This window comes from Saccostrea echinata, unplaced genomic scaffold (genome assembly GCF_033153115.1).
Source record: "Saccostrea echinata isolate AGI-Se365-2 ecotype Australia unplaced genomic scaffold, CSIRO_AGI_Sech_v1 ptg000034l, whole genome shotgun sequence".
Taxonomy (NCBI): Eukaryota; Metazoa; Mollusca; class Bivalvia; order Ostreida; family Ostreidae; genus Saccostrea; species Saccostrea echinata.
Genome location: NW_026889783.1, coordinates 1,877,053 through 1,897,545, shown reverse-complemented (window position 1 = coordinate 1,897,545; position 20,493 = coordinate 1,877,053). Strand labels below are relative to the sequence as shown.

Here is a 20,493-nt window from a genome sequence, read left to right as displayed (position 1 = left end):
TGAGCATCACATGGAGTGAAAACAATCCTGTAAACAATATATACCATATATAATATACCTATTATCTTTCTGGATACTTCATTGGTAAAGGATGAAGGGTTCTACTTGTTCCTATTCATTTACTCAACTGTAGACCATATATTAAGGTGTATTCAGGCAGTTTATAATAAAACATATACATTTTGTTTTTCTGTGAAAATTATTTTACCCTGAAATTTCACATTTGTCAAACTTGATTCTTGCAAGACAGATTTATGTAAGAGAAGGGCATTCTTGTCATTTGGACTCATTTCCTTTTTTGAAAATCATTTAGACAAAACCTGGGTCCTGTTTACAAAAGAATTTATGAACAAGACCAAAATGTAATTGTGCAAATAACTTTCTTCTTGACATTACTTTCAAAATGGTAGTTATCTTTTTAAAAAGAGTTTTGAAGGATTATTTTTATGCAATCTATTTTTAACAGTCTGAGAGTTATAAATTTTCAGATTTATAATCAGTTAAGTTTTGGTCTTAGTCATAAGTTCTTTTGCACAGTGGGGCCCAGAAGAAGACTCTGACCTTCTCTATGACCTTGACTTTATTTCTTAATTCTGCATTATGGTCACTTTATTTTCATATTCTAAAAAATGTATATTTATGTTAAATGGACATATTTTTAGTTCAAACAGAAGATGTTGAAAAAAATTCTGATGTCATAAATTAGGTACATGTTTATCTAATGGTTTGATTTTGAGTAATGGAGAATTGTCTTGCTGTGGGTAACAAATACCAAAATATTTCAGTATCACTTTGTTTTAAATTTTGTCACCTTTATTCAGTGGATACAATTGTGCATGGTGCATGATTGAAGATATACATGTATTTTAAAACACTTTCATAACTTTTATTGTAGGATATTGGAGATGAAAATGCAATATGCAGTTACTGGGATTTTAACCAAAGGTGAGTTAACATTTTGAATCAAATATGAAGCTTCAGTAACCAACTCAAATTTGAATTCATCTTCACAAGCTGAGGGTTTTGAATTGAATATTAGTGTGTTTTGATAAATAAATGTACAGGATGATTTATCTACTTGTCCTAGAGAGGTTAAGGTAATTTGGGGAAAAAATGTGAAATATGTCCAAAAATTGGAAAATAAAGCTGATTTAAATATTTTTCCTCAAAATCAGATCGCATAATAATTAACACATGATCATAGGCAAAGAACATTTCAAATTACATGAAACAGAATCATGTATAGTCACCCTCCCATGTTCACTTAGAGATTGTAATTAAGTGTCCTATTTAGTTATCAAATCTTATACACCTATAGTTCAAGGTGGGCCTGGCCCTCCCACTTTTTTGGAGAAGTCTTTTTTGTAGTTTTAGTAGGAAAATGTTCAAAGACTGCTTCTCTTTTTTGTTTTTGTTTTTTTTTTAATTCCAGAGTGTTTGAACTCTGACAAATCCAAATTATAGCATTCAAACATCAAAATTACCGGTAGCTGAAAAGTAAGAAGAAGATAACATCCTACACTCCCCCCCCCCCCCCCCCCCCCCCAAAAAAAATAGGATTTTGGAGTTTGGGCAGTTTATAATTAGGGTTTTTTTTTTTGGCTTGTCCATTTTTTTAAGGCTTGCTCCCCATTTTTACAAACATTACTATGGGCCTGTTTTATACAAGACAAAGTCAGCAAAATTGTGTTAGATTATTTAGATTAAAAAACCCTTAATTACATGTACCAAGAACAATTTCTGACATTGATATAATTTAACCAGCTTAATACTTATACATGAAAATCAATCAGTCTGGTGCTACTTATTGTATACTCACTCATCAACTATCTGTATAGAAATAACAAAATGTTACATTTAATATTGATGTTAGATTTCATAACCCCCAGTTGAGACCTTTAAATTATTATCAAGTAAATAACATCATAAATTCTACTGGTGATCGAGCTAATTGTACTGTTTCCTTTCAGTGCATGGTCAGATCGAGGCTGTTATACCGTTTTTAAGAACGCTACCTGGGTCACATGTCACTGTAATCACATGACCAACTTTGCCGTTCTGATGAGTTCGGTAGAAGTGGTGAGACATTTTGATTACTTCAAGTCATCTATGAAGTATATTAATCATAATTAAGAACTTAACCTAGTAATGATTAATTTTGTGATGCAATAACTCATATATTTTTGAACCTATATACTTCATAAAAATATTTTGGTCAGTATTTAGAAATGCTTCTGATTTTCAAGAAAAAAAATTATTTGTAGTCAAGGGGCCTTAATTAGTTTTAGTCATAAAATCAACTCTTAGATTTGTAACAAGAAAAAAAAAGTTTGCGGAAAGCTTGTGTAAATACTGTATACAGGGTTATTTTCGCCCCGTCTTATTTTAGCTCTTTCACAATTGTAAACAATTTTGCCCCATTTTAAATTCGCCCACCTGTGAGTAGGGTGTAAGGAGCGAAAATAAAATGGGGGCAAAAATTTCCATGTAAACAGTACATATTAAAGGACTTATCGCATGATTTTTCAAAAATCTTAATTTTATAAAAAATATTATCTACAACCATGTTTATTAAAATACTGAATACAATAAACGTTGTTGAATGCGTATTTTAAGAGATATTGAGAGTTGAAATTCAAATACGGCAATATGCATATTTCAGTCGGATTTCGGCGAAATACTGCTCTGACGTCATAGGCGACAATTCAGTGATAGAGAGATGAGAAGTTGCACATATTATGGAGTTATCAAGAACAAATGCAGCTTAATTACGAAAAATGCTGAAAAAAAAATTCCTAACGTGCTTTTCAATTACTATAGAAACATTAACTAGTTCTAAGCTATAAGACTTTTGAGATATTTTCGTTTTTTATTCCAAATATTTAGCATCTGTAGGTCTGATTACGGCAATGTTTCGCCTTGATCGGAAAAAAAATTTCAAGACCGCCATCCTTTACAAAACATATGAAGGCATACTTGCATAAATTATTATGTTAAAAACGAAGAATAACAAAGTTATATAACATTAAATTTGTGAATCAAAAAAGTTCATACATGTGATAAGATGACAAATCAAATTGTATTGTGAAGGAGAGTTTCTTCGTATTCGCCGCGTCTCCCTCGCTATCGTCGCTGCTATTTTTACAATGTTAACAGATTTTTCAGATTTTTTCTTCATAACAATTCTAAAATATAAGGTTGGATATTCAAATTTATATCGATAAAATCAGTGATTTGGTCGTTCATAACGTATAAAATTCAGGTTGTATCACGTATATTTTAATAAGATTAACGCGAGGAACTGATCAGCCATTGTCGCCTTTGAGACGTCACAGGGTCACGTGATCATTATCTAATTAATTTAGATTTTTAATTCGGGGGGTTTCATTTGAGTCAATAATTGGTTAATTACCGCCATTTATCCGCTGTAAAAACACAAAATTTATAAGCTGTGGTCATAAGGAACGTTTTACACTTTTAATTTCAAATAATTTAGAAACATGCGATAAGTCCTTTAACATTACAAAAAATCTTGGTTATAGCAAAGTAATGGGGGCCTGTGAATTTACTTCGTTATATCCTTAATTGGCTAAATCGGTAACTTACATTTTTTTTAAGTATACATAGCAAATTCATAATATACAAGTTTTTCTTCATGTATGTCTTCATCTCTTTCAGGCTCAGTCTGAGAATTACATCCTTGGGTTAATCTCCATCATTGGTTGTACAATCTCCATTGCTGGACTCCTGGCTACAGCAGTTTGTCATCTCATGTTTTGGAGGTTTGTTGTCTCCCACTGTTTTTCCCTGGTTATGAATGTTTCTTTAATGCAATTTGAACTTTATTTATGAGAATTTATTTTGCTGCAAAAATGTGCTGTTATGATAATTTTATATATAACTCAAACCTTCATGATCAATTGCTGGTAGACTTTAACTAAGCATTGAATTTTATCATCAGAATTCTGTACTATGGAAAACAAATATGAAATGTGGAGATAACTGACAGTGATCATTCTCAAAAGTCCATTTAAACAATACATATTGTGAGCAGAGCCAATATAGACCTCTGAAAACAGAGGTGGGATCAGGTGCCATGTAGGAGTAAGCATCCCCTGCTGACAGGTGACACCCATCATGCTCCTTGTCATGATCGGTAAATTGAAAAGTCCATAGACAATTCAGTGTGAAAATAATGGCCTATCAATTTATATAAAAGACATCAGTCAACATTCAACATAATAACAGATTGTATTTGCAAACAAGGTCATTGTACTGACCATAGAATTTTTGAAATGTTGACTTAAAACAAGATTATTGAGATTGTTGATATCCTTGTATCATCAACTCAGTAACCTGCCTAGTTTTAGAAATTGCATACTTACATATGCTCTTGCATATCAAATCAACTGGGAGACATAAACTCCAGGTGATAATGGTATGTTGCTACATAAATAAGAGAAGTTGACAATAGGAAAGTTAAAGTTATCACGTTTATCTGACATAAAGTTTTGTTGTCAGTTTATAGTACTATATATCAGAAATCAATTTTTAGCTCACCTCAACGAAGTCAAGGGAAGCTTTTGTTATACCCTGGGCTTTGGCTTCCTGAGTTTAAATTTTTAGTGCAGTGTTCTCTCTAAGTACTACTATGCCTGATATTGATCCAAGTTGCATGGATGTTGTATCTAGCATGTTTCACTGTACTAGTCAGATGCTGCATTTTCAGCAAATATATTTAATAAGGATGACCAGGATAAAGATTTTGGAGAAGGTTGAAGTTTTTGGAGCAGGTCTTATTCCCAGGTAACTATACATCCTACCTGAACCAAACTTGCATGAATGATGTGCCTTAGGGATATATTCTAACAGAACATTTTCCAGATTAATGAACAGGGTAAAGTATTAGTAGCAGGTCTAATAAGTCCAATAGTGACTAAAACTGCACGGTTGATGCATCTAGGGATGCCCACTACCAGACTTGCCTTGGATGCTGGATCTGACATACTTTTCTAGATGAGTTAGCAGGTGAAAGTTTTTGGAGCAGGTGTCATTCCCAAGTATATCAACAGTAGTTTTTCCAATACACGAATGAATAACAAGTTTTTATACCTTAATTTTTTTCTGTCATTGAAATACTGTAGATTCCTTATTTTACACCAGGACTTAATGTATCAAAAAAGAGAGATGGATGTCAAATCAGAGAACCTGAAATCACAAGTGGACTGTTGATTGATTTACATGCATTTCAGCAAAATAATATTAAAACCTAGACATTTTTTTTCACAATGATGCTTGATGCTTTTCACAATGAAAGTACACAATACTAAATTCCTCACTTAAATCTAGGAATCTACAGTAGAAAACAATTTACAATTTTACAACAAAAATTTCCAAAGCATATCATTTTCCATTAAGCTCAAAGGAGCGTGTGGCTCATGTGACCATTGTGGCCCATAGGACTCTTATAATAAATGTCAATGCAAAGAGAGTACAATCCTTATTATTCTGGTCTTTATTTCAAAGGTATGTCAAATCAGACAAAAGCAAGATTTTGCTGAATCTCTGCTTGGCCCTGACAATAGCACTGACCATTTTCATCCTGGGTGTGGAACAGACACAACACAAGGTTAGACTTTGTCAAACTTCTCACTGGCTTTTCAGTCCATTCATTTATAATTTTTATTTTTCAACTGTGCGGTAAAATTTTTGTAAACTGAATTTTTATAAACTTTGAATTGCTGTAACCTTTCCTCATGACCTGTGACTTCATTCTTTACATGTATATTCATGTGTATTTACAGATCTTGTGTACAGCTATAGCTGTCCTTCTTCAGTATTTTTTTCTGGTGGCATTCTTCCTAATGTTAGCAGAAGGAATCACCATAGCTGTGTCTGTTATTCTAGTTTTCTGGAGCAATTCCAAGGTCAAGGTTCTACTGCCTCTAGCGTGGGGTGAGTACTCTTATCCTCTTAAGCTAAGCGTGGAGTGTGTGTAGTTGTTTTATACCTTTTGCTTGGAGTGATTTCAGTTGTCTCATGTCTTTTTAGCTCACCTCAATGAAGTTGGGGGAGCTTAAGTAATACCCTCAGCATTGGGGTCATTGTCCCAGATAAAAGTTTATTTAAGCAGATTTCTTTCCAAGTATTTCTTTGCCCTATATTGATCAAAGTTGCATGGATAATGAATCTAGTATGTTTCCTTATACTAGTCAGGTTTCACATGCTGCATTTTCAGCCCATATTTTCCATAAGAATGACCAAGTTAATGCTTCTGGAGGTTAACGGTTTTCGAGCAGGTCTCATTACAAAATAATTATAAGCTGTACCAAGCTTGCATGATGATACATCAAGGAATGCAAACTTGCTTTGGATGCTGGGTTGACCTACATTTTCCAGATGAGTGTCCAGATTAATGTTTTTGGAGCAGATCCATTTCAAAGTAACAATAAGCCCTAAGGTGACTAAACTTGCATGGATAATGCTTCTAGGGATGTACACTCCTAGACTTACTTATGATGCTAGATCTGACCTTATTTCTTTAGATAGGTGAAAAGGTTAAGTATTTGGAGCAGGTCCGATAATCAGCAACTATAAGTCCTACCTGGAACAAACTATTTTGTTCTTAACCTCTAGTTTTGGGTGAGTACTATTGTCCTACACCTTTAGCCTTGGATGAGAACTGTTCTCCTACACCTCTGTCTTTGGGATGAGTAATGTTATACTACAACCTCACAATGTTTTTGGCACATTTGTCCTACACCTCTGGCTGGGGGTGAGTACTGTTGTCCTACACCTCTAGCTTAGGGTGGGTGAGTAATGTTGTCCTACACCTCTAGCTTAGAGTGGGGAAGTACTGTTGTCCTACACCTATGGCTTAGGGTGGGTGAGTACTGTTGTCCTACATCTCCAGCTTGAGGTGGGTGAGTACTGTTGTCCTACACCTCTAGCTTAGGGTGGGTGAGTACTGTTGTCCTACGCCTAAGAGTGCAATGATAAACCGTTTGACGGTATATCGCGGTATATTTTTCCACGGTTCAATTCACGATACGCTAAACTGATATCACGGTTCGGTTCAATCGGTCCAAAATTATCCGAATTGTCCGTTTGTTTCCTCGTTTACAATTTCAAAATGGCTTCCGCGCAAAACATGAGATCGATGATAACGCAGAAACGGCAATTACACTCATCTCCATCATCTTACAGACCTCAGATTGAACAGGTTGAAGGACTTAATCTCATTCCAAATGTGATTTAAAGTTATAGATGTTAAGACAGGTGATAAATCCTTTAGATCTGTACGTATTTCCAACTTGTGGACTAGAACGTGATAACACGAGAAAATGTGACACTTAACTGGTTTTTTACGTAAATAAAAGGAATAAAAGAATGAACGTCTTCCTTTTTCATTCCAATTTAAAAGGAAGATTATGAGGAAAGGCCCCCTTCTATAAATAAGTCATATCTGAACTTTGAATCCCGGCTACCGTAGTTCCATGTAAATGTTCTTCATTGGTTTAGAATATTGTTACAACTCAAAGATATACCTATCAATCCAAATAAAGTTAACAAATTCATATTTTAATTATTAAAAAAATATGAACATTTGATATAACCCTGTTGAGTTTTAAAAAATATGACGAAAAACTTGAAAGACTACCTTGTCATGTATCGTGATACGTATCGTATCGTGAACTGAATACCGTGATACGTATCGTATCGTGAGGTTGGTGTATCGTTGCACCCCTACTTACACCTTTAACTTAAAGTGGGTGAGTACTGTTGTCCTATACCTATAGCTTAGGGTGGGTGAGTACTGTTGTCCTACACCTCTAGCTTAGGGTGGGTGAGTATTGTTGTCCTACGCCTTTAACTTAGGGTGGGTGAGTACTGTTGTCCTACACCTCTAACTTAGGGTGGGTGAGTACTGTTGTCCTACGCCTTTAACTTAGGGTGGGTGAGTACTGTTGTTATACACCTCTAGCTTAGGGTGGGTGAGTACTGTTGTCCTACGCCTTTAACTTAGGGTGGGTGAGTACTGTTGTTATACACCTCTAGCTTAGGGTGGGTGAGTACTGTTGTCCTATGCCTTTAACTTAGGGTGGGTGAGTACTGTTGTCCTATGCCTTTAACTTAGGGTGGGTGAGTACTGTTGTTATACACCTCTTGCTTGGGGTTGGTGAGTACTGCTGTCCTACACCTCTAGACTGGGGTTGGTGAGTACTGTTGTCCTACACCTCTATCTTGGGGGTCAGTAATGTTATGCAACACCTCTACATTGCATTTAGCACTATTGTTCTTCACCCTTAGCTTGGAGTTTGTACTGTACGTACACTTTTTGCCTCTGATAAGTACAAATATTTTACATCAGAGGCTTGTCAGAGTACCATTATCCTGCATCTCTTGCTTGACTATTGTCTTATTCCTCTAGCTTGGGATGATGGCAGTTGTCCTACATTTCTAGCTTTGGAATAAGTTATGTTGTCTAAACCTCTAGCTTGGGTGAATACTGATGTCCTACACCTCTAGCTTGGAGTGAGTACTTTTGTCTTACACCTTTTGCTTCAGATGATAACAGATTAAACCTGAAGCTTGTCTGAGGACTTTTGTCCTCCACATTTGGAGGGAGTACTATTGTTCATATGTAGCTTTGGTTGAGGACTGTTGACCTACACTTTTAGTTTGGGACAGTGGTCTTCAACCTTTGCCTGGGAGTGAGAACTTTTATCTTACACTGTTGCTTCAGATCAGTACAGTTATCTTAAACCCTAAAGCTTGCCTGTTAATTGTAGTCCTGGCCTTTAATTTTGGGTGAGGATGAACACTGTTCTCCTTCATTTCGTACTTTGAGTGAGTCCTGTTGTTTTACATCTCTCGTTTAGAGCTAGTACTATTGTCCTTAACTCTTAGATTAGAGTGAGTCTTGTTATCATCCTACACCTCTAGCTTTGGCTGAGGACTGTTGTCCTACAGCTCTTCCTTCGAGTGAATACTGATGTAATACACTTAATTTAGAGTGAATACAGTTGTCCTTCCCAGGGTTAGGTACAGTTGTCTTAAAACTCTAGCTTGGAGTGAGTATTGGCATCCTATACATCTAGCTTGGGGTGAGTATTGGTGTTCACACCTCTAGCTTGAGTTGAGTACTGTTGTCTTATACCTCTAGCTTGGGGTGGGTATTGGTGTTCACACCTCTAGCTTGAGTTGAGAACTGTTGTCTTATACCTCTACCTTGGGGTGAGTATTGGTGTTCACACCTATAGCTTGAGTTGAGAACTGTTGTCTTATACCTCTAGCTTGGGGTGAGTTTTGGTGTTCACACCTCTAGCTTGAATTGAGAACTGTTGTCTTAAACCTGTAGCTTGGAGTGAGTATTGTGTCCACACCTCTAGCTTGAGTTGAATACTATTGTCTTATACCTCTAGCTTGGGGTGAGTATTGGTGTTCACACCTCTAGCTTGAGTTGAGTACTGTTGTCTTATACCACTAGCTTGGGATGAGTATTGGTGTTCACACTTATAGCTTGAGTTGAGAACTGTTGTCTTATACCTCTAGCTTGGGGTGAGTTTTGGTGTTCACACCTATAGCTTGAGTTGAGAACTGTTGTCTTATACCTGTAGCTTGGAGTGAGTATTGTGTCCACACCTCTAGCTTGAGCTGAGTACTATTGTCTTATACCTCTAGCTTGGGGTGAGTATTGGTGTTCACACCTCTAGCTTGAGTTGAGTACTGTTTTCTTATACCTCTAGCTTGGGGTGAGTATTGGTGTTCACACCTATAGCTTGAGTTGAGAACTGTTGTCTTATACCCCTAGCTTAGGGTGAGTATTGGTGTTCAGACCTCTAGCTTGAGTTGAGAACTGTTGTCTTATACCTGTAGCTTGGAATGAGTATTGTGTCCACACCTCTAGCTTGAGTTGAGTACTGTTGTCTTATACCTCTAGCTTGGGGTGAGTATTGGTGTTCACACCTCTAGCTTGAGTTGAGAACTGTTGTCTTATACCTCTACCTTGGGGTGAGTATTGGTGTTCACACCTATAGCTTGAGTTGAGAACTGTTGTCATATACCTCTAGCTTGGGGTGAGTTTTGGTGTTCACACCTCTAGCTTGAGTTGAGAACTGTTGTCTTATACCTGTATCTTGGAGTGAGTATTGTGTCCACACCTCTAGCTTGAGTTGAGTACTATTGTCTTATACCTCTAGCTTGGGGTGAGTATTGGTGTTTACAACTCTAGCTTGAGTTGAGTACTATTGTCTTATACCTCTAGCTTGGAATGAGTATTGTGTCCACACCTCTAACTTGAGTTGAATACTGTTGTCTTGTACCTCTAGCTTGGGCTGAGTATTGGTGTTCACACGTCTAGCTTGAGTTGAGAACTGTTGTCTTAAACCTGTAGCTTAGAGTGAGTATTGTGTCTACACCTCTAGCTTGAGTTGAGTACTATTGTCTTATACCTCTACCTTGTGGTGAGTTATTGTCCTAAATTGCTGGCTTAGGGTGGTACTGTTGTCTTTTACCTCTAGCTTGGAGTGAGTGCTTGGTGTTACAAATAAGAAATTTTCAAAAATACACATCTTCATTTGTATGATAGAATTATAAAGAACTATATATGGTAAAGGCCTATTCCTGCCCCCAAAATACTGTAGATCACCAAATTTTGGTGATATCTTATTTTCAGGAGAAAGTTATTTGGTATTTAAAAGGGAGACAAAATTTTCACAAATTGAGTTAATTGTTAGATATAATCTTAAATAATATAAATATTCACAAGAATTAAATTTTCCTGACCAGGTGGTCTTGTGCAATAATGCGAAATTAAAGTTCTTGCAAATAAAAAGTGATTTACAGTACTTGAATTTTAAAATATCTTGGCATTCATGTCACACAGACACCTCTAGTTTGTCTTTGTGATGGCACAAACTATTGGGATTCCCTGTAACAATTTGAAAAAAAGAGACAAAATGCACAAGGTTTGTTTGATTTTTGACTTTATAGTATTAACAGAACACAAACTTGTTCAGGTACTGTATTCATATATTTGGTATTATCATTCTACATATATCAAAAGGTCAAGGACGAGCAGACCTGCACTCAATTATTTCCAATTGAAATATAGATGTAAAATGCACCATTTTCTTTCAAAATCATTGAAATTTTGAATTTACGACATTTTCTTGACGTCTAATCTAACTAATGATGTTATAGTTGATGAAAATATTTTATGATTAAAAGCCTGCCAATATCAATCTGGTTTAGAATGTATTATGAAAGATTTCTCCATCATAATTTAATTTTGGGGGCATGAATTGGCCATTACAGAATTAAGTCCTTTGCTAAAGGTTTCACAGCCACCTGAAAAAAATCAAACCACAATTGGTATACTGATTTGATGAAATTTACTCCCTCCCTCAATCCTCTCAAATGATTTACAAAATAATCTTAAAAGATTGGCAGTAAAAAACCAAAATTGAAGATGGGTTGCAAGTTTATTGTTGTATTATGCTAATCTGTTGTTACATTTTGTTTTAGGGATACCATTGGTAATTGTTGGCATATCAATGGGGGCCACTGAACTACAGGGATATGGGAATGACAAATTGTAAGTCTATCAGGGATCGACATTAACTTTCAGATTCAATTGCCCTTCGGGCAAGTGAACTCAAACTTTGACTCCTCCGAATGCAAAACTTGGTTGCCCAAAATTTAGAAAGAAGAGAACTGGTATCTTAATTTTTATTGTAAATAAAGTGAGATATTGCTTTATATTTGGCAAGTTAAGTGCCAGTAAAAAAATTGATCTGCTGCTCATGCTTCATTTTAAATATTTGTAAACTCACACTGCTATGCAGCAATATTTCCTTAAAAATAAAATTCATATTTTTGAAAATAATTTTTTATGCAATCTTTTTGTGCACTTTGATTCCCCCCCCCCCCAAAAAAAAAACTGAAGCAAAGCTAAAGGAAAATAGTTGCCATGTTTTGAAACATACATATCCTGATCAGAATACATCGTGCGCCAAGAATAACTGGTGTTCTTTATGTTCTGTGAGTTAATAAATAAACTTTTTCATAATATCTTATTTCATAAGAATGTAAAGAAAGTTGTCAGATGGAAAGCGTATTTTTGTCAACTAGCTACCACAAAAGAAAAACGGAATAACGAACCCGATTTTTTGATAAACTGTATGATCTAGGAATTTCTGAATGCAAAAACAATGTCATATTCCTGGTAGAAATCAAATGTTCAATTTATTGTTTTGTTTATAAACTCATGTAAGATTTTAAAAAATCTATCAGAAATATTCACTTGGCCGATCGGACAAGTACATCAGCAGTTTCACTTGCCCGGACTGAGAATTTACTTGCCCCGGGCAATCGGACAACCGTAAATGTCGATCCCTGTCTATACATGTGAACAGGGCACTTGTTTCAGATGCAACCCTTTATAAGGGAGGATTTTTCTTACATGGTTTCCTTTCTGTTACAGCTGCTGGCTGACCATTGAGGAAGGAGTTATTTATGCTTTTGTGATCCCAGCTTCTCTTATCATTGTGGTAAGGCATGTTTTCCAAGAAATATCCTTTAGAACTACTTTTATGCCCCGCCATGAATATATATATATATATATATATATATATATATATATATATATATATATATATATATATATATATATATATATATATATATATATATATATATGAATATAGAGTTTGTCATGTCCGTCTTCTGTCCCTCTGTCTCTCCTTCGGTAGCGCTCTGCATTTAGCTCAGTTCAAAGCTCAGTTTCAAAGAAACTTTTCAAGATATTTTTATCAAACTTCATATGCTGATACATACTGCTGAGAGCTACTCAACTGCATCAACATTTATTAACCTTGACCTTTCCTTTGACCTTGACCTCACTTTTCTTAAATTTGTGTTTAGCTCAGTTTTAAAGAAACCATTCATGATTTCTTTATCAAACTTCATATGCTAATACATACTGATGTAAACTTTTCAACTGCATCAACATTTTTTGACCTTAAGGTTTCTTTTGACCTTAACCTCACTTTTCTTAAATTAGCGTTTAGCTCAGTTTTAAATAAACCATTTAAGATATTTTTATCAAACTTAATATGCTAATATGTATTAGTGAGAGCTATTCAACTGCATCAAAAACTATTGACCTTGACCTTTCCTGTGACCTTGACCTCACTTTTAATAAATTTGCATTTTGCTTAGTTTTAAAGAAATTGTTTAAGATATTTTTATGTAAGCTTATGCACTTGTACATAATTTGGTGAGAATTTATCATCTTTATCCAATTTTTTAGATTTCAATTTTAATTGTAAAGAAACTATTCAAGATATTCTCATCAAACTTCATACACTAATACAAATTTTCATGTTGCATTACTGATATACCCTTGGTGGGGTATTCATGTCCTATGGAAATATTTCTAGTTGTTATACGTATTTCAAAAAACTAGTCCTATCTTATCTTTGAACATTTTCCAATTTACTACATGTATTTAGTTTGAAATGCACACAAAGTTTACTCCAGGGTAAAAGGCATTCAGTCACCAGTCCTCAGTCTTGCAGACAACATTCTTGTGTATAACCATCAAAGAGATTTTAATAAACTTATATGCTAACTCAAGTCTGACCTTTAATTTAACTAGCTTAACAATACACTAATGATGTTTCATTTGTTATGTGATATCTGCAAGTGTAATACTGTCTTCAGCAATAAATGTTACATGTCAGCATGTAATTTTCCAGTACCATTGCACTCAATAAGCCAACACAAGGGGGAGTATTGCCTCCCACAATGTCATTACACCCCCGATTTTATACTTATTTATTGTCCCATGTAGAATTTTGTTTTTTCTTTATATATGTACCTTTGATAAACACAGAGAAGTACATATAGCACAAGAGGATTTAAAAAAGGTCAAGGATAAATTCTGCACACCATTGGTTTTTAGTACAGAAATATACTGAATTATACTTATCCCCAAATTCTCTCTTTGCCATACTAACAATATAAAGGAATATTTAGATCCAGTTAATACTCTAAAATGAATTGGACATGGTTAAGTCCCTTTGATGATTGATTATCTCCCTTACAGGTAAATTTGATAATAACAGCTATAGTACTAAGAGCACTGTTTTCTACCAGGGCTGTCATGAGTAAATCACATCAGGACAAAGTCAGGTGAGAACTAGATTCCATCCATACAACTTTGCATTCCAATATTAGATCATAGGTAGCAAATTTTACCATTAGTCTTTATGCATCTGAGGCAGTGTTTGTCTAAATAAGTATGTTTTTGTATTGATTTTATAGGGCCGGTGTGCGCAGTGTAGCCGTCCTCGCCCCTATTCTGGGGATCTCATGGATTTTTGGAGTTCTGTCTGTGAACTCTAGTACTGTCATATTTCAGTACCTTTTCACAATATTTAACTCTTTACAGGTAAGAAATATCGTAGAATATACAATCAAACCTCGTTACAAGTGTATTCCAGTACAATTTGGATTTATAAAGTGTGTCTAAATAACTGAAATGTAATTTTTTAAATTGTATATATAAATATAAATTCTATACCCCACAAATTTCCTCCTAAAGGTGAAGCGTTGAGATAAATAAGACTCCAATGTCGCAAGATAATCCTTATTAAATGCAGCTTTTTGCATTTAGTTGTATAAAATAAATAAGATTGCAACAGGAGCAATTCTGATGTTATTAGTTAAGGTCAAGATCTAGTAAATGAAAAGAGCCTACAGATTTCTCAAACTTGAGAAATAAATTCCTTTTATGATGCTTTATAACTATAGCTCGGTCAAATAAGGTGTATCGGGGCATAATTTGCAAGAAAACAAGACGAAAAACCATCTTGTAAACTGTCATTTTCAATGAAAAATTAAGAAAGCTAGTCACGAATATGGGAGTTTTTTCCATATCAGACGAAGGAAATGTATTCAGATTGCCTACAGTCTCTCAGAAAACGGTAATTTGTATGTTCTTAGCCTCTTCTTTAAAATAATGTAAAATTGAATATAGGTATCGGGATTACTTTTCACATGATTACAAATTGAATGCCATGAAAATACTTTATTTTCTACATAATTCTATTGGAGCTGTAAAGTACGGGAAAAGGAAAGTTTAAATTGATTATGACGTCATAATGGATCTAGCACCGAAAAGATGGTCTAAAGTCATTTACTAGATCTTGACCTTAAGGTCAAGATCTAGTAAATGAAAGGTGCCTACGGATTTCTCAAATTTGAGAAATAAATTCCTTTAATGGTTCTTTATAAATTTAGCTTGGTCAGATAAGGTGTTTCGGGGCATAATTTGTAGATGAACAAGACGAAAAATCATATTTTAAACTGTCATTTTCCATGGAAAATTAAGAAAACTAGTCATGAATACGGGAGTTTTTTTCCATATCAGACAAAGAAATGCATCCGGATTGCCTACAGTCTCTCAGAAAATGGTAATTTGTATGTTCTTGGCCTCTTCTTTAAAATAATATTAAATTGAATATAGGTATCGGGATTACTTTTCACATGATTTCAAATTGAATTCTATGAAAGTACTTTATTTTCTACAAAATTCTACTAGAGCCGTAAAGTACGGGAAAAAGAAAGTTAAAATTGATTATGACGTCATAATGGATCTAGCACCAAAAAGTTAGTCTGAAGTCATTTACTAGATCTTGATCTTAAGATGTATCAGTACATTTTATTAAATGTAAATAAATAAATAAATAAATATATATATATATATATATATATATATATATATATATATATATATATATATATATATATATATATATATATATATATATATATATATATATATATATATATCATTGACAACTCTCTAGGGATGATCAGAATTTTCAGTTTCAATATACAGTGAATTTTATTTCCATTTTCTCTGATGGATGTTTTGTACAGATGATGGGTCATAAAATAATCTATTATTATAATGATAATAACTTTCTGAAAAAAAAATGTATTTGGAAATGTAAACTTATACAGGGGAAATGATTCTCTAGAGATATCTTGGAAAGTTTGTGTTTTTTTTCACTTAGTCTCCCCCTGGGTGCTGTAAATGCTAACATTTTACATTGATATTATCAATAAACTCACTTTTCATTCATGTTTTGGCATTCCATGCCTGTTATTAATCAATCAAATTTAAAACCTATATATTCTGGGATAAAAATTTCCAATAAATAATTCAGGACTATTTGGACTCTGTACAAAGAGACTTTTACATGTGTACTCTGAAACAATACTCTGTCTATACAATTAACATACCTATAAGATTATAAATTTATATTCAGGGAAGTTTTCAAATGAGAGACTTAAAGTTTTTGTATTATAGAGGGACATTTAAAATTAAGGAGGCTGGGGGGTCAACAAATTAACCATCAGATATAACTTAATTTTTTAGATATGGTATCTTAAGCTGTCAACTATCATATGGCAAACAAAAATTTCATACATTTTAGTTTAAAAATTTGATCATTTTTGTATATCTTTATATGGAGCTCTTCTTCTAAAGGAGATCAATATTGTCTGAAAATGGCCACAACCACCCAGCCCTCTAAAGATAATTACTAGGATGTTTTACTTTGCCAGTTAGCTAACCATTATACTGTCTTCAATTATTATTTAGTCTATAAACTGAAAGTCAGACAAATTGCTACCTCTTCTAAATCAGAAGAGCTTATGCATTTTGAATGTATTTGTCAGCTTGTTTTTATTGCACTGTTGCTAGAAATAAATTTTCTGTATACATATTAAAGAATAAGCAATCAAATCTATATATCCATATTGGCATTTTTATTTGCTTCAGTATACATGTATACATTTAATAATTCTGCAAATCTGGGGGGGGGGTGTCCCCCCCCCCTTCCTAGATCTGTACATGCTCTTCTTTTTTCCTTAAGTGGGGGACACAAATTCTCTGAATTAGCTTGTAATGCATTGATTTTCAATTTATTAAATTTAATTGTTACTTGTTGTTACTAAAAATAGTAAATCCTTTAGTAGTATTTCAAAGTCTCCGCTTCCAACAGTTTCTATCTGATTAAAATAGAAACTAACACAGTACTAGTAGTTCATTGAAAAAGGATACATATAGGTTTTGTTTATTGGCTGTATTTTTAGACAGCACTGTATTACATTTGTTGCAGAAAATATCAGAGTTTGTCACTATCACTATATACAAAATGCTACTCCTCTTAGAGTTTTTGATTAACTTGAAGGAAACTCTATAATTATACACTTAGACTACATATTGATACATTAGTATGTTACTTATTGCAAAAACTACCCATAAAATTATTTTAATATGTGCTGCTCCTGTTTGCTTAAAATGAAAATAAAAATGTTGATGCATCTTTTAGATCATAATGGAAATGTTATTGCATATAATTTCATGTTGAAACCAGTAGAGCTACAGTCTTATCAGAGACTTATGGTTTTGTTTTACAGGGTTTCTTTATATTTTTGTTCCACTGTGTGCTGAATAGATCAGTAAGTATGTCCATGGTTAATTTACATATATCTAAATAAACGTTTATTCAGACATGAAACAGACCAAAAAAAACAACTTTGAATGAATTCTCTTTATATATGAAAGACCTTTTTTAGAACAAAATTCTTTCTTTAAATACATCTGTTCTCTCTTAACTTTTTTTTTGCAGTGAATATCACATCAAAATATATAAAGTTACAATTTATTCAGTGCAGTATCTTAAATCTGTGAAATACATGTGCAATTGTGATTCATCTTTTTTCAAAGATTTTGGATGTAATAAGAAGAAAATGCCGTTGCCTTCGGAGTTATGATGAATCTTCAACAAAGAACAAAAACAAGAGTGAAACAAGTAATAAGGTATGCATGATCATAAGAAAATGTGATTATAGTCGTACATTAATGATTCTCTAATAATAACTCGGACAGATGCCAGTCAATTAAATACAATCAATTACTGCACATGGGGGTCCTCCCAAACAATAAAAAGGTATCAAAATAAGATGAACATAATGATGCACATTGCAGAAGGTAGAGGGAGACTGCAAGCCTTCGTCTTTGTATGAGAGAAAATAGAATTTTAACAGAGCTGATGAAATATGTATGATATTAGTAGCTGTTCTAATCTTAGAAACACAGTCTGTACTATAATAAGGAGGGAGGCTTCTGATGTTGACTTTGTCCAGATAAATGTTCTATAGTCATTCAAACTCCACATCAGATAAAACACTCACATGATCAGTTTTGTGGCATTGTTTGGTAAATGTAATTACCAGCTGTCGGTCTCTGGGTTAATTATTGTTATGGTCTCAATTCACCGTCAAAAACAATTAATAGTAGTAGTAATTAACAATAAGGAATTCAGATGTAGTAGTAATTAAAAATAAGGAATCCGAATGTAGTACCGTATATACTAGCCTATAAGTCGGTCCGCCTATAAGTTGATTGTATTTTTTAAGCTTAAATTATAGGATTGCCCCGCTGAAATACTGATCTTTTTTATAACTCGCATATAAGTCGGATAAAGAGTTTTGGACCAAAGTTTAACTCCCCAAAAAACCAACTTAGAGGGCAATATATATGGTAGTCATTGAAAATTATTTTTCCTTACCTTAATATGTTTTTTTCTGGAAAGGAGTCTTCCCATGTATAAAAATACAGTGCTACCAAGGTTAGGGAAATTGCAAAGCCATAGAGTCAGTTGCACTTGTTTGCTATTAAGGGTTATTTTGTTTAACCACAAATTTATAGGCATGCTGGCTATTAAAGTTTTAAGCCAAACAAAAACTACAGATTATAATGTTATGAACATTGATAATGTAAGTGAACTGATAATGTGGCCCAAGCCCAAATTAATCATCATGACAATTACTTCCTAATTTTTGGACAAAGTTTTCTCTTTTAATTTTTTATTCAGTCATATACATGCATGTTAAAATGCTTAATTCAGAAAGTGGATTTGAAATCTTTTTGCATTTAAGAAAAATCTTAGGTCATTTTTTTTAATTCTAGTTTAAATCTATGTTCATTTTCTGACTTGGTATCTGCAATACTATATTTCTTTTCAGTTTTCTACAGCAAATCCATTGTCAAATTGCACAAGGTCTTCACAGCTTTCAAATACTAGTACAGGTTAGTAAAATTCAGACAGCTATTACATGCAGAGAGTTTATTTTGATCCAGTCTCTTGTCTAACAAGTGGTGGACAATTTAAATATAAACAATAGGAATTAAAAAAAGTTACAAGAAATCAAGATTTTTTTATGTTTGACCCCCATCTGAATCTTCAAAATTTTGAACTGCAAAATCAATTATTAAAAATTCTGTCTAAATTCACCAAAAAAACAAACGATGCAAAAATGTCCAGAATTACTGTAAAAGAGTTTTTAAAAAGTGCTGATTTTTTTTTTTAATCATTTTATCATCATTTCACAATTTTCACAGGTTACCCTAATGGTGATCACAAGAATGGCGGTTACTTTACAAATAAAGCCTACAGCAACGACCAAGACACAGCTTATACGAAAACGTCAGGTATTAATGAGAAGAATATAGAACTCTCCATCAGCCCAGACCTTGGTGAAAAGAGACAAAATAGTCCCACAGGAAGTGTTAAAAGTGACCTACTCTTTGTCCAGTGGGCAGATGAACATAAACGGTCTATAGCATTTAACCCTTCCCCTGTAGGAAGCATCAAATCATCTAAAGCTCCATATTCTGCACCATTTAAATAACGCTGCAGTGGACGGAGCAACCACAGAGTCTACAGCTCATAATGAGAAAGCACCACCTGAATCAACAAAAGTTTGAATGCTAGGACGTATGCTCAGGAAAATGGATCTAAGGTCCAAAAATTGGTTGGTATCTAAAATAGCATCATACCATTAGTGTTTAATGCTGTTCCCAAACAATCAACAATTCATCAAAGAAGTTCAATAAGGGATTTTGGCAATGTATCCAGTGCACAGGTACAAGTATGGCAGATTGCACATTTTTCATTGTTAGTTTGTTTAAAACCCCAATTACATAGCCATGGCATTTCTATGTATTGCTGCATAAAATGTAATTGATTTGTTATCATCAAATGTCTTTCATGAAGTTATGATTCTGTGTTATAAAAGCATTTATGAAATTGTTCAATAAAATGTAATCCTTGTTTGTAATTTGTCTTATCACCTGCAAGAGAGAAAATGAGGTTCATAGGCCATTCATCTTATTTCCCTTCTTGGACAATAAATGTGTTGATAAATGAAAATTCTTACTGTGGCCATATAATTAAAGTCCTTTGTCTCAACAATTTTATTTCAAAGTATATTGGCAAAGCTTAAGTTTACAAACTGTAGCCTTGTTGTTCTTTACAAGTATATTTCTGCATTGAAATTGTATCCCTTCTGTGGCCTGTCTGTACAAAACTGTACAGTCATTCTTGCCCTGACCCTCTGAAAATGGCC

At 33.8% G+C, this 20,493-nt stretch overlaps 1 protein-coding gene across 1 annotated transcript in view; it reads left to right on the top strand.

Annotated features, from left to right (window-relative positions):
• LOC133199682 (fibrillin-1-like) overlaps positions 1 to 20,110 on the top strand; it is a 49,961-nt gene extending 29,851 nt beyond the window's left edge. The window contains exons 26-38 of the mRNA XM_061335556.1: positions 896 to 945; positions 1,971 to 2,079; positions 3,679 to 3,782; positions 5,527 to 5,629; positions 5,805 to 5,955; positions 11,530 to 11,599; positions 12,488 to 12,554; positions 14,114 to 14,199; positions 14,332 to 14,458; positions 17,500 to 17,541; positions 17,810 to 17,902; positions 19,111 to 19,174; positions 19,487 to 20,110. Coding sequence (XP_061191540.1) covers positions 896 to 945; positions 1,971 to 2,079; positions 3,679 to 3,782; positions 5,527 to 5,629; positions 5,805 to 5,955; positions 11,530 to 11,599; positions 12,488 to 12,554; positions 14,114 to 14,199; positions 14,332 to 14,458; positions 17,500 to 17,541; positions 17,810 to 17,902; positions 19,111 to 19,174; positions 19,487 to 19,776 — 1,356 coding nt within the window. The 3' untranslated portion in view covers positions 19,777 to 20,110. The remainder of the gene's footprint in view (positions 1 to 895; positions 946 to 1,970; positions 2,080 to 3,678; positions 3,783 to 5,526; positions 5,630 to 5,804; positions 5,956 to 11,529; positions 11,600 to 12,487; positions 12,555 to 14,113; positions 14,200 to 14,331; positions 14,459 to 17,499; positions 17,542 to 17,809; positions 17,903 to 19,110; positions 19,175 to 19,486) is intronic.
• Positions 20,111 to 20,493: the final 383 nt, after the last annotated feature.